Source organism: Ochlerotatus camptorhynchus, unplaced genomic scaffold, assembly GCF_037179485.1.
Source record: "Ochlerotatus camptorhynchus isolate MF236.1 unplaced genomic scaffold, CSIRO-AGI_Acam_v1.1 ptg000324l, whole genome shotgun sequence".
Classification (NCBI taxonomy): Eukaryota; Metazoa; Arthropoda; class Insecta; order Diptera; family Culicidae; genus Ochlerotatus; species Ochlerotatus camptorhynchus.
Window position 1 is genome coordinate 2,013,169 of NW_027040812.1, and position 12,867 is coordinate 2,026,035.

The 12,867-nt window shown below is 39.4% G+C and overlaps 1 protein-coding gene across 6 annotated transcripts in view; it reads left to right on the plus strand.

Annotated features, from left to right (window-relative positions):
* The window catches only part of LOC135707990 (bromodomain-containing protein DDB_G0280777), a 358,322-nt gene that overhangs the window by 307,404 nt on the left and 38,051 nt on the right, over window positions 1–12,867 (plus strand). For 4 of the 6 annotated variants that reach the window (XM_065229906.1, XM_065229911.1, XM_065229908.1 and 1 more), the window contains one exon: window positions 3,543–3,912. In XM_065229906.1, coding sequence (XP_065085978.1) covers window positions 3,543–3,912 — 370 coding nt within the window. Of the gene's footprint in view, window positions 1–3,542; window positions 3,913–4,156; window positions 4,583–12,867 lie in introns of those variants that run through there. The other 2 variants (XM_065229910.1, XM_065229912.1) reach the window with 2 other exon arrangements.

A 12,867-nucleotide genomic window follows, 5' to 3' on the forward strand; every position in this document is an offset into this window, starting at 1 on the left:
TTAGGTGTCAATACTCACTGGGTCATATGTCTTAGACCAGTTCCAGATTAGTTTGCTATTAATATCTTCTGCATCGCAGTTCGCGATAGATTACTAAATATGGGTTCTCTTTTCCGACCATAATAGTGTGAGGGAAGGGGGTGAGTTCTGGATCAACAATTGGAGGGGGGCCCATCGGCATTTGTAAGCAGACCGTCCAGGGCCCGTTCCTCACGGATCGGGGGCTGCTCACGCGGGCCAACACCATCTTCGTGTAGGTGGAAGTTTCCCCTATCCGATGATGGTGTTGGTTTGCGTGGGTGGCCTTCGCTTTGTGAGTGGGGGGCTTTGGAGCGGTTTGTTTACGAGTGCTGATGGGCCCTTTTCTATTGTTGATCCAGAGTTAAACGTTGCGATATGAGAGCGAATAGAGGCAAATAAATAGGGAAGACAACACCATGACCCAAATAAGTAACCAATGCATGCGGCTCACACTTAACTTGTTCTATTTCTTTCTTTCTTCCTATCATGTACTAATATTAACTGCCTGAGAACAAATGGGAACACGACCAGAAGATCAATAGGAGAAAAAGAAAATTTGAACAAGAAAAGAAGAATTAAAATTGCACCGGCAAGAGGAAGCAGACAGAAAGGATCATGCCAGTTGGAGACAGCCAATGTATACTGGACGAAACTTGTATCTAGGAAAAGTCGTATGTGCAGGAAACCGTAAGTAGGATAAGAATCGTAAAAGGTGTGTGCTTGCTTGATAAGATCCTAACTTTACTTTAAATACACGGTAGGAATCGAATATCCATTTATGATTAAGGTTTTGCCCATTTTTCAGTGGAAGTGGCAATACTCATTGATGAGTGATTTATCGTACCCATTTATTAGTAACTGTTAGCAGCTAATGATTAATTGATTTACCTATTTTAGAATTACCTATACTTCACATCAGAACCTCATTTCCTTCAATTACTACTCCGTCGCATCGCAGCACACACCTTATATGGATCGCTAACCTTTATTTAGTTTCAGCATTTTCGACATTATAATCAAAAGGTGAGTTTTTAAAGTATAATTACCATGCATATAGGTAAGTTAATGTACCAGAACCTGGACGGACACGAGCCTACCCAGGGGAGGACCCGGATACGACCACCCATGTGTGTCTAGAGTATCGCACGAGCTGACGAGTGCAACGGGAAGGACAGTAGGTGTATAGACTAGGGGGTTGGTCCCTAGATAAGCCTTCTTAGCGGAAGGCACAGCCTATGCACTGAACAATTACAATTACAATTGTATCCATGGTTTGTTGAACTGAAAAAAGTAGAAGGGTCTGTGCCTAGGGGTACGAACGGAAGCTTGACGTAGGACCGCTAGTGGACGGAACAAATGTGAACATTTGGTTCTTTAAATTGATCAATCATCAATTATCTTAACTCTTTCCGTTTTTTTTTTTATTTGTAAGCGTATCAAATTTGTAGTATTTATTTCAAAGAGAAAGTTGATGAAGCAAATCCAAGGGACTGTCAACTTGAATATTTTTGATTCATCTACCCGAAATTTTGAATTTTTTGTTATTTATGAATTTTTAAGTTTTGTGCATTTTGGTATTAAAGTGTATTCAATTCACCCCTCACAGGATTTCCTTCCGAATTATATGAATGGGGCGGGGCGGAAAGTATCGGTTGTGCAGAATATGTAAAAAAGGAGGGACTTCGAGAGATTGAACTCGTGAGAGCTAATTTTCTCACAAATTTGATTTTATTGGTTTTCTGGGGACTGAAGATACATCCAAAGCGAATTATTCCCACTTCTCTCAAATTCTATATAGATTTTTAACACTTCCTACCAGCGTGTTCTGGAAAATGGTCGGACGATGATTAATCTCACCAATACATTGGGGCCTACAATTCCACACCTTCTATAGAGACCAGGTTGAGCCTTGATAGCTAGCTGCTTGCGGGAACTGATGACCTTGACAAATGTCCAAATAATACTCTTAACAAATTTACGGTAAACGGCGCCGGTGGTGTAGTGGTAAGCGTGATTACCTCTCATCCCAGCAGGCCTGGGTTCAATCCCAGTCGGCGCCGCCGGGATGTTCTGAAGCATAACATCTCTGATCACGCCTTCCTTCGGATGGGAAGTAAAGCCGTTGGTCCCCGGTTCATGAGGTGATGGGTCGATAGGTAGGGTCCAGGTGTGGGAGCTGCCTTCCTGGCACGTCGGTAGCATTGGTGCTCAGCACGGAAAACAAGATCGACGGAAAAACAAACCAAAGGGAAAAAAAAAAACAAATTTATGGTGGTCCTGAAAAGGACCGTTTTGTAGTGATGGTTGAGTAATGCTGAGCTGGGCACGACGAGCTACTGATTCCGATCCTAGCCTAGCGGTGGGACTTCTTCCTCCTTCTCTACACCCAACCGAGGGATGTAAGATTCGCTTACAATTATGTGGGATTCATCATCAGAGGATGTTTGTGGAGACCGCATGAACCGAGGATGCGATATACCTAGCTGCGGTCAAATGCAAGAAAATTGGAGACCGAAAAATGTAGAGTGTATTAGTGAGGTAAATTAGTTATGTCGAAAAAAAATAGGAATCCGATTGCCGACTGGACTCGAACAAAGAACGCTTCGATTATCAGACCTGTGCTTTCACCACTGTTCTCTCCATGCTCCTGAATATGGATAGCCTAAAAGCAAACATGAAGCGCTCATTTTCTCGCATACTTGACTTCGTATGCTTTTTCTGCTGGAGAGATTCTAGGCAAGTGTGTGTGTGTCATTCTACATTGTTCTACAATGTGCGTCGTCCTACAAGCTTACTGGTATAGTCGAAAGCGTAGATAGAACACGAAATGAAAAAGACAAAAAACCATTACATCGCCTGTAAGATCAACTTCTAACATTCGCTGCGATGTTCATGAACAGAGGATGATAGGAAACGGAACTAACATTCACTGTAATAGATTTTAGGTTTGCGTGTATGGTTGCTCATATGAGCTCTGCAGCTCGCAGCTTGCAGGCAGCCTTTCTTTGTTGTTGTTGTTGTTGAAAGTACTCCTGCTGCTGCTGCTGCTGCTACTGCTGCTGCTGGACTAAACACCACCACTTAGGGTGATTGAATGAGCACCGTTCAGTGGGACCGCATCGAATTCGATTTTTAAGTCTTTGTTAGGGAATGCGCTGTTTTCAGACATTCGGTGATAATTTTGATCACCATTGCAACAGTTGGACATTTGGTATTTTTCAATAGTGACCTATTGAAAATTAACTAAGTGTTCATTTTAGCAGATTGGTAGATAAATTTCCAATCGTTTGGCTTGTTTAGAATTAAAATCTATATGCTATTGGTCGAAACCTGAACTTGTTTCGGATTAACTTTAAAGCATCTTTCATGAAAATAATTCTAAGTTTGTTTTAATTAACATTTCGAGCCTTACTACTAAAATGTTTGTTTATCTTGCGATGCGTACCCAAAACCATTTTAAAACAATCGAGAAAATTTTGTCTATATTTCTAAGCTTTCCCTTTCTTTCTCATTTTTTACAGCAGCCGGTGATACCAATACCACACGCCGCAAGCGATTTCATCCACTACGTAACCTAAGGCGAATCTTCCGACGTCGCACGGTATCTTCGGCTGATGCCACACCCCGGCAGTTGCTGGGTAAAAGTCAAACCCACATCCACTTTGCCACATCGGGTTCCTCGACCACGGATGCCACGTTGCCACGAACTGGCCTAGGGGTACCGATCACAATTAGGGCCGATTCGGGCGGTGGTGGCATTGGAGGCGGTGTAGGCATTGCAGGAACAGGGTTCTACAAACGCGAAACCTACCGACTGCGGGACGCCGATGATCTAGACAAGGACATGTCCGATTACCAACGGAGCCTAAGCGAAGGCCGGCTGGTGGATAGGTGAGTTTGATATTGTAAACCTCGACAATTATGGATGCGCATTATTTGACTGAGTTTGGAAAATTCTTCCAACGACAGACTTTACGACGACATTTCTCGTAATTCCATGTTACCTATCATCGTTACGAACGATAAGCTGATTAGAATTCCATACACAAGTCACGGGTAAATATAGTGGTATTCCAAACAAACTACGCCACTCACCACTAAATAAACCTCGGCTCCCCCTATACAGACAGCCACCCACCGGTCGTAACCCTGAACCTGGGCTGCGCTCGAAAGTTCAATCGATCCCGCGCTTGGTCTTCGCAAACAAAAGTACTACGGCGCGGTGTTACGACACCTATTTCACCTATTGCAGCCCTCTCGTTCCCACTATCCCAAGTCGTATGCTATCTTATCAGTTTGCTGCCAATCGCCCGCTTGTATTGAGCATTTAAAGTACCTCATCGATCCCGAGAGCAGTAATTCAGTGTCGCTATCGCTATTCCAATAATCGTACTTCACTAATTGCCGAGAGATTAGCGCTTCCTACACGGTCGGCTCCAAAACTGGCAGTGTGGTGCAAATGTGAACAACAAACAAAAATCAAAGTGAACAAAAACACACAGAAAATGTTGGACAACCTCTCGAGAATCGAACCAACCCGGAATCGATCTGATTTACTCAGGTGAGGAAACGTAACCGCAGGCGATGATGACAGCGAGAGTGAAGTGGGTGCTGCATTGTTGTCGAGTCGAGTGTGCGCTCATTAATAATTGTGTGGCATGATTAGCGCGTGATTCAGATGCACGATCAGTAAACAAAAAAGTGGGTGAATGAAGAGGTTTTTGGCGATTAGTGGATTTGCTTGTAACCTTCTCTAATCGCTGGTTAACAATTAAGAGTGCGTCGAAGTGCATTCAATTCAAGTTTGGTTCGTAAAGCAATGATTTAATGCTTATCAAACTACAGTGCAGAACCGATATCCGTACAACTTAAAAAAATTTAAACCGAATGAATTTCGATACATTTCTTATTTTACATGTATGGATATAAGATGAATGTAGTAGTTTCTTTTGTGTACCTAGTACTTATCAAATGTTGGATCGAAAAAGCATTCAACGGCCAAGGGCACACCACATAGATTTCCTATTCGACGAAAAATGAGCATGCACGTTCCTAAATTTGAAACAAAATTTTGCAATGCGTGTACCCAAGCAAAGTCGGATATCAAAAATATATCAAAGTGATATCAAATTATGTTTTTGAAATCATATTGATAACATATTTTGATACACTATTCTATTTTTCAGTTGAATTTATATTTTGATATTATTTTGATATTTGAGGGGGTTAAAAAGAAAGGGGTGTAAGTGACTTTGATCGATTCCCTTTATGGACTTTCTCTTTTGATAGCCACAGCTTTATAAACAGATTTTGCGCTTTTTCTGTCACCCAATGACGCATTCATCTAGATAAAATTGATAAATAGCAGATTTTTAGCGATGGGCCAAATCTTAGAATTATAGGCCGACATTAGAGCCATTTCCCCTATATCATTTAACGGAATTCTGTTGATGGAAATTATTCGCCATGCCTGTCTATGGTCACCTGGAGGTCTTTTGTATCATTTCTGAGCAATCTGGTATCTTTAAATATACCTGGGATATATTATTTGAACTTGCGTGCAGTTGAAGATCTTCATGTGAAGTACATGTACAGTTGACGATCTTCATAATGAAGTCTTCAACAAATATCCAGAGTAGTTTTTGGAGAAGAATTATCACCTGACTTTGAGATAATTTCTGGCCAACCTGGTTTTTGGGAGATTAACTGGGAAATGAGATTTGAATTGTTAGGTAGTTGAAGATCTTTAGAATACCCAGCCAACCAGAATCGTAAATTGCTACTGATAAAGTCGACATCGCATACAAGAATGAGATGCGCCGTATAATGTTTAAAGAATGCAAAGTATCAACCTATTTTTAAACTAGTTCGTTTATTTGGAAGGCTCAATTGCGTTAGCTTTACGGAGCCGACAGTTCATTGTTCTTTGTTTGTAACAAAATTCACTTAATTCTATGTCTAGTAGGAGTTGGGCCGAATACTCGTGGCTTACTCAAGGTTAGAGAGGTACATTGTCGAAGGATAGGATCAGGGGAGGAGCTTGGGGGTAAGGTTTTGTTGTCTCATCAGAGCGTTGTCGCCAGTATGAACGGTAGTACGGCTCTAGTTTCGTCTGGAGTTCGACCGGCTATGATGACCAGTGGGCGACGATGAGACTCATCGAGACGGGGGGACAAGACAAACAAAAGCTATTAAATAGAGACAAAAGACAATGGAATTAAATTCTTATACTAGACATTTGCAGAAACAAGTTTCAACCTATTGGCGTTGATTTATTTTTGTATCATACCGTATCACAAAAAAAAAACTCGAATGATGTTGTAAGGTTTTTGAAACTGAAATTGTTATTATAGATTAGATCGTAAATTATGTTTGATCAAATCGATGAAAATTAAGTGTCAATTAACTCGTTTACTACTTCCCCAGATAACCAAAGATAGCATAAGAATGTACACACTAGATCGCTTCAAGATCAGACCCATATGACTATAAGAGCATTTCATCTTGTTGCAATTCAAGTTGAAATTAATGCAAAACTACGATCCAAATGCGATTTTCTCAACTGCTCTTTGAAAGATCGTAAATGGTTACACCTTCCTATTGCGTGAAATCAAACTAAAATATTTTTTGTAAATTAACAGATATGATTGTCATAAGATGTGTGTGAAGGTGCCGTGGAATCTAAACAAATTCAAGATCCAATCGTTAATCTGAAGCTTTTCATCAACATCAAAATCTTCCCAAGTCCAAGTAGGCTTTTCGAAGCGTACTTACAAGTGCTTATATGGCGTAGTGGATTCAGTTCTGGTTTCTAGATACGAGGGTAGAGGTATGGAGACTAGCTGCAGGAATTAATTTTTTTTTTTGTTTTATTTATATGGGTGATCGTATTTCTGTTATATTGAAATCAGCAAAATCGTTATTGGAAATCCTGTGTGTATGTATATGGCCTCCACTTTGGAAAGTATAAAGCAAATCTGCGCATTTTATACGATTTGTTTTGTTAGTATATCACAGTGTATATCCGGAACTATACACTGAAAATAAAATTTCGTTTATACAACGAAATCGCTCGTTTGTTCTACGAATTTATTCGTTGTTTTCTGCAACGAAATGGATTTGTACATTGTATGAAGCTAGTTTCGTTAGAACTGCCACATTCGCTATCGCTACACCCAACCAGCGGGCCACTAGTGTTGGTTGTGGAGACCGAAAAATGTGGAGTGTGTTAGTGAGGATGGGTAAAAATAACTTCATTATTGTAAGGGATAAACATGACAAAAATATAAAAATAGGTTTTAGACTGGACTCGAATTATGAGAACCTAGCCAGATCTGTTCCTTATCCATCACTCTATCTGTGCTACGAAATAAGGGTAGGCTAAAAGCAAATAAGAAGTACTCATGGACCGGTAATTCCTTTTTCGTTTGCTTTTTCTGCTGCTTGCATGTATTTTTTTTTCCCTCTGACATAAAACCACCGTGACCTGTATTTTGATTTATAATGGTAGCTTGCATGTATTGGTCAAACCGACAATATTAAAAAAAAAGTATCCCATCTCCAACACACAATCAGAACTTTAGGAGCCAATAAGCGAAGTTGTTGGTTTGATTGTACGAAGATGAATTTGTATATTATACGAATAAGGCGTAATATTGACATTGCGCCAGATGACAGGGAAAACGAATGTTTCGTACCATTATGAAAGATGTGCTGTATGTACGATATTCATTTTTACGAAACGTTTTTCAGAGAAATAACGAAAATACATTTTCAGTGTACGGACCAACATGTTGACTGGGTAATACCTTATCAAGCTAAAATATTGAACAAATAACCTTATGACTTCTGGGAGGTCTAGATATTTGCTCAAGACTGCAGGTAGATCTGGATTTTTTTCTGAAATTTTTTAACTGTCCATCAAATCAAATCAATTCCATCAGTTATTCTCTCATAATGCCATGGTGGAAAAACAAAGGTCTCCATAAAATTCATTAATATTACCAGAATTCTCATAAACTTTTCCTGGTAATGAATGATCTTCATAATGTCCTCTGGATTTTTTTTATATTTATCTGGTCCATCAGGTTTTATTCTGAAAATCTTAAATGAGCATGAGCATGAGCATGATTGACCGCCAAAGGTTGTTTCTTTGTTATTTCCAGATCAGCTGTAATTACACAAAGAACCAATATACGATGCTTGGGATTAGCAATCATCCTCAATGTGTAAAAACTTGTTTTCTAAGTCTAGGCAACACCAGCGCTGGCCGCGCCCGAACACAGGTCAAGAAAAGAGTGGGTAGGAATGTGTTGACGTGACACTCGCTTTAATGGAAGCCGAGAACACCTCTGCACTTCCACGAGGAAACACTGGGATATTGGGTAAGAGGGTTGGGATTGCAACGGGGTTCGTTTTGGTAAACGATAAGCTGAATTGATGTCCTAACGATCATATAACGCGAAGGAGCTTGGGATTGAACCCACGATATTCTGCTCAGTAAGCAAAAAACGTTTGCTACTAGGCAAACGAGCTCCTTTGACTGCAACACACCAATGATCAATTTGTTGTTATTCCAATGTATTCACATTAACAAATAAAGCGATTTACTAATCTTGAATGTGGAGGGGCTTGAGATTAAACTCATGATTTTCTACTCAGTGAGCAAAAATGGTCACTATAAGGCCATCAAGCCCCTCATTTCACATCATACAAGCTACAATCGCGTTGTTGTTGCAACCATTCAAAACCGGTCCCGATGGTGACGTTGATGACGATGTTAAGTTGCACAAATACACAATAATAAACCTTTACGACCATCCTTAACCTTAAGCCTTCATTAAATTCTACTTTTACACGACGTTCGTTGTTTCGATTTGGTCCTTACGTAAGACGGCAACTGACATTATTACTATTCTGATGATCTCCATCTGCAAAGCAATCTTAATCTTATCTATCATACATTATCTTATAATATCATGTTGCTCTTAAATTATTTAAAAAAGCTTTAGATGTTTAAATCTCTGTAAAATCGCCTGAATGTTTGTGAATGGTTTCAGGATCATCTGTATTTAATGGTTAGCAGTTCCATTGTGTCACCTATTTCCCCCTTGATATCAACAAGTACAGCATCCACTTTTGATAAATAAAGTCTTACTGAAAATGTACGACGCCCATAACTGCCTTCACCGATACCGCTAAGAATATGAGACTCCCCTCTATTGGTTGGCTTGTCTTCCCTCATGAAGAGACCTGCACACACCCATGGAAGCCGCCAACAATTTTGAGTGAATCCATGAACACTAGTGTGGGTCATGTTTGTATGGCAAATCACAACATCCTGCTTTCCACTGCTCTTTACGTGTGTATTAAGGGCCCCAAAAAATGCCAAATTTTAATAAATTTGGTTATGATATGGATTTGCGAGAGAATTTTAAATTTGAACGAACTATTAAAATACTTATCAAAAATTCCAAAATGGCTCCAATATGACCAAACATTGAACAAAAAGCATTAAGTTGTTATTATTTTACTTTAGGTCAACTTTTACTTAGCCGGCGCCGGTGGTGTAATGGTAAGCGTGACTGCTTTCTCACCCCAATGGGTCTGGGTTCAAGCCCAGCTGAGGTCGGTGGGATTTTTCTGAGGCATAAAAATCTCTGGTCACGTCTTCCTTCGGAAGGGAAGTAAACCCGTTGGTCCCGGCCCATGTGTGTTGAATGGGTGCGATATTATACGCAGGGGTGGAAGCTGCCTTCCTGCACATTCGATTGCCGTCAATGGTTGGCAATCGATGTCCGTCGGAGATTGGCACTAGATTGCGGAACAGAGACCGACGTTAAATAAAGGAAAGAAGAACTTTTACTTAAATACCTGCAATATGAGCTTGTAGGTATGTACGAAGCACTTGGTCTAAAGTGAAATTATAATAACTTAGTATACTCAATCTATTTCCGAGGTTTGGTCAATATGGAGCTAATTTTGAATTTTTCACAGGTATCTGAACAGTTTAGTTCTATTTCTCATGCATTTTCCCATAGAAACTTTAGAGCTCGCCCTCAAATCTAAAATTGGATCAAAATATGCACAGTTTGTGGCAGCAGGGTGTTGTTAAGTTGACCCATCCCAGTGCATATGGATCCACTCAACAATGTGGGTGGCTTCAGAGCATCAGATGGAGCATGGATTGTTTATGGATCAACTCAAAATTGTGGGTGGCAAAATATGGTCGCCGATCATCAGATCGAAAGTTGTTTTTCAGTTATTGCTATATGTGACCATCATCAGGAAAAACAAATAACATAATAAAAAATAAATAAATTTGGGCACATGAACACAGAGTCAATCATTGTTATCATCAATAGATTAATAGATGCCCTTGATAAGTGGCAAATAATACTGCTTCGCTAAATATAAAATGATCAATTACTTCAGTTGCAGTTACTACCCAAAGTATTTTTAATTGTTCTTATTTTGTATGCATTGTCGGCTAATATGACTAAATATGAGTAAATGATTAATACGTCTAAATATGAGAAAAAGATAAAGAAAAGAAAATTCAAGCAAATCTTTTCAAAGTTACTTATTACCTATTGTTTAAGTAAATTTTGGGTAAGGGAGAAGTTATACGTCACCTTACAATCCTTACTCTACATGTTTTATATATTACGAAATTTAATTAGGTGGATCATAGGTTGATGCAATTTCTCAAAGTGGGTCGCAATCGATGAAAGATTCAGATCTGTTTCTTCAGAGAGCTCGATTACACCAGCCCTTCAAAGAGCATCATCAATCACATAAATTACAATATGGCACAGAAGTGCATCAATTCCAATCGTTTTCAAATCATCGTGAAGTCATTTAGCTCCATCATTGATCGTTCAATTGTCCCTTTCGCTTACTTACAACTTTGAAACACACTTTGTGTGTGCTTGGTACATAAGTGCAAACTGACTGCAACCGTAGCAGCCATCAGTATACTTAAATGTATGCCTAACAAGCAATTGAGCTCTCCAAAATCCCTACCAAGACGAAAAAAAAGCTCCATAATCAACTATTGCCGTTGCCCACAACTGCAAATTTTGAATTACCACTTTTCTTCCCTTTCGCCGGACGTACGATAACTACCCGGAACCACGACAAGAAATATATCTCAACCAAAATATAGTATAACGCGTGCGTTCGGCCTAAAAATTGATTATTCATCTCGTAATCTGCTGACTGACCATGGCTGCGTGCTCGCACCGAAAGAGCCCAGCTTGCAATCCAAATCGCAGTTCCGACTGCATGGAGAGAAAATTTGGATTGATAGTCATGGTTACCCTCTAACCGGTGTCAAAAAATAAATACATTTTCACTGATTTTTCAAGCCAAAAATTAAGTAATGAATGCCACAGGACTATCCGCACGTATTAACAGAGCGATAAGTAGTTTAACTTCAGCGCTTGTCAGGCACCTCATGTAGGAAGAGAAACAGTGCCCGAGGAGATGAACAACTTTGCTCGGCGAGCAGGAATTATGAAGAGAGAAAATCTCGTGGCTCAATTCATCAAAAAGTGATTACGTAACATCAGCCATGAAAGCGTGTGCCGATAATTTTCACCTGCCTGTTTTCTTTTTTCGGCACTATTCGGTTTCGGTTTCATCTTGGAATCTACTGCATATATGTGTCTACTACATAATTGATAGAGAGAGGTTGAGAACAAAGACCGCTAAAAGTTACACTTTAGAGTATGGTACCTTGCGTGTCACCTTAACGTTCATTTGGAATATGTTGTGGATATTTATAGGAGTGTGTACGGTAGTTACGATTTTCGACACATCAACACTTAATGATTTTTATGCAATTTATATAAAATTTAATTTCAGAAAGAGCATTCTATAATGCTACTAAATAAAACCATTTATGTTTTCATTTTTTTGAAAAAGTATTTATTTTTAAATTTAATGGGGGTGGAAATCTTGCCTCATATGGCAAAATTGCCCCACCCAACCCTTTGGTTTGGTTTGGTTTTGCATTTAGTTAGAGTGCTGACTCTCGGTAGGCCTTTTTCTGGAATGAAGGCTTCAAATTATCCCACTTTAATAATAGATAATCCCCCAGCGGTGTATAATTATGCTTACAGAAATGTGGGAACGACAAAAGAAATGTCGTGCATAGTAATTCGAAGGAATCTGGAATTATCCAAGTAATAAGTTAGTACTGAATCAACCCATTTTGCAACATAAGGCTGATATACAGTTGATATAAAGTTTTGAAATCCCTATTTATAAGGTATTCCAAATATGGAAATGTCTTATCGCATGTACAATAATGATTTAAAGCTTATCAATCACTACTGCGTGGAACCGAAATCCATATAGCGAATAGCGAAAAAATTATAGAAATCTATCCACCGTACATACATTTAGTATGAAGTAACGGTTTTCGATACATATCTTAGGTGTACAGATTTCGGTCCTGCATAATAGAAAGCAAAAAGACGAAGTAGAGGACCATAATAGTACAATCATCACAGTCGGGAACAAACACTGTTAATGTCCTTATAGAAGTTATTTAAATTAAAAAAAATATCAATTTATTTCTTGACTTCATCTTCTAGGCTTCTGTAGCGAGCATTTTGCCGGCTCTCAACTTCTAGTGTTCAAGATGCAGATGCAGATCCTCAGTTATTAATTAAGAGCTTTCTATTCCAACCAGTTCATGAATTTGCATTGTGTGGCAAGCAACATAATAACTCTATACCTAGGGAAGGCGAAAAATTTCCAACCTGAAAGATTTTCCCGGCCGGACGGGGAATCAAACCAGGTGACTCCGGCTTGGTAATACCGTGCCTCTACTGACTA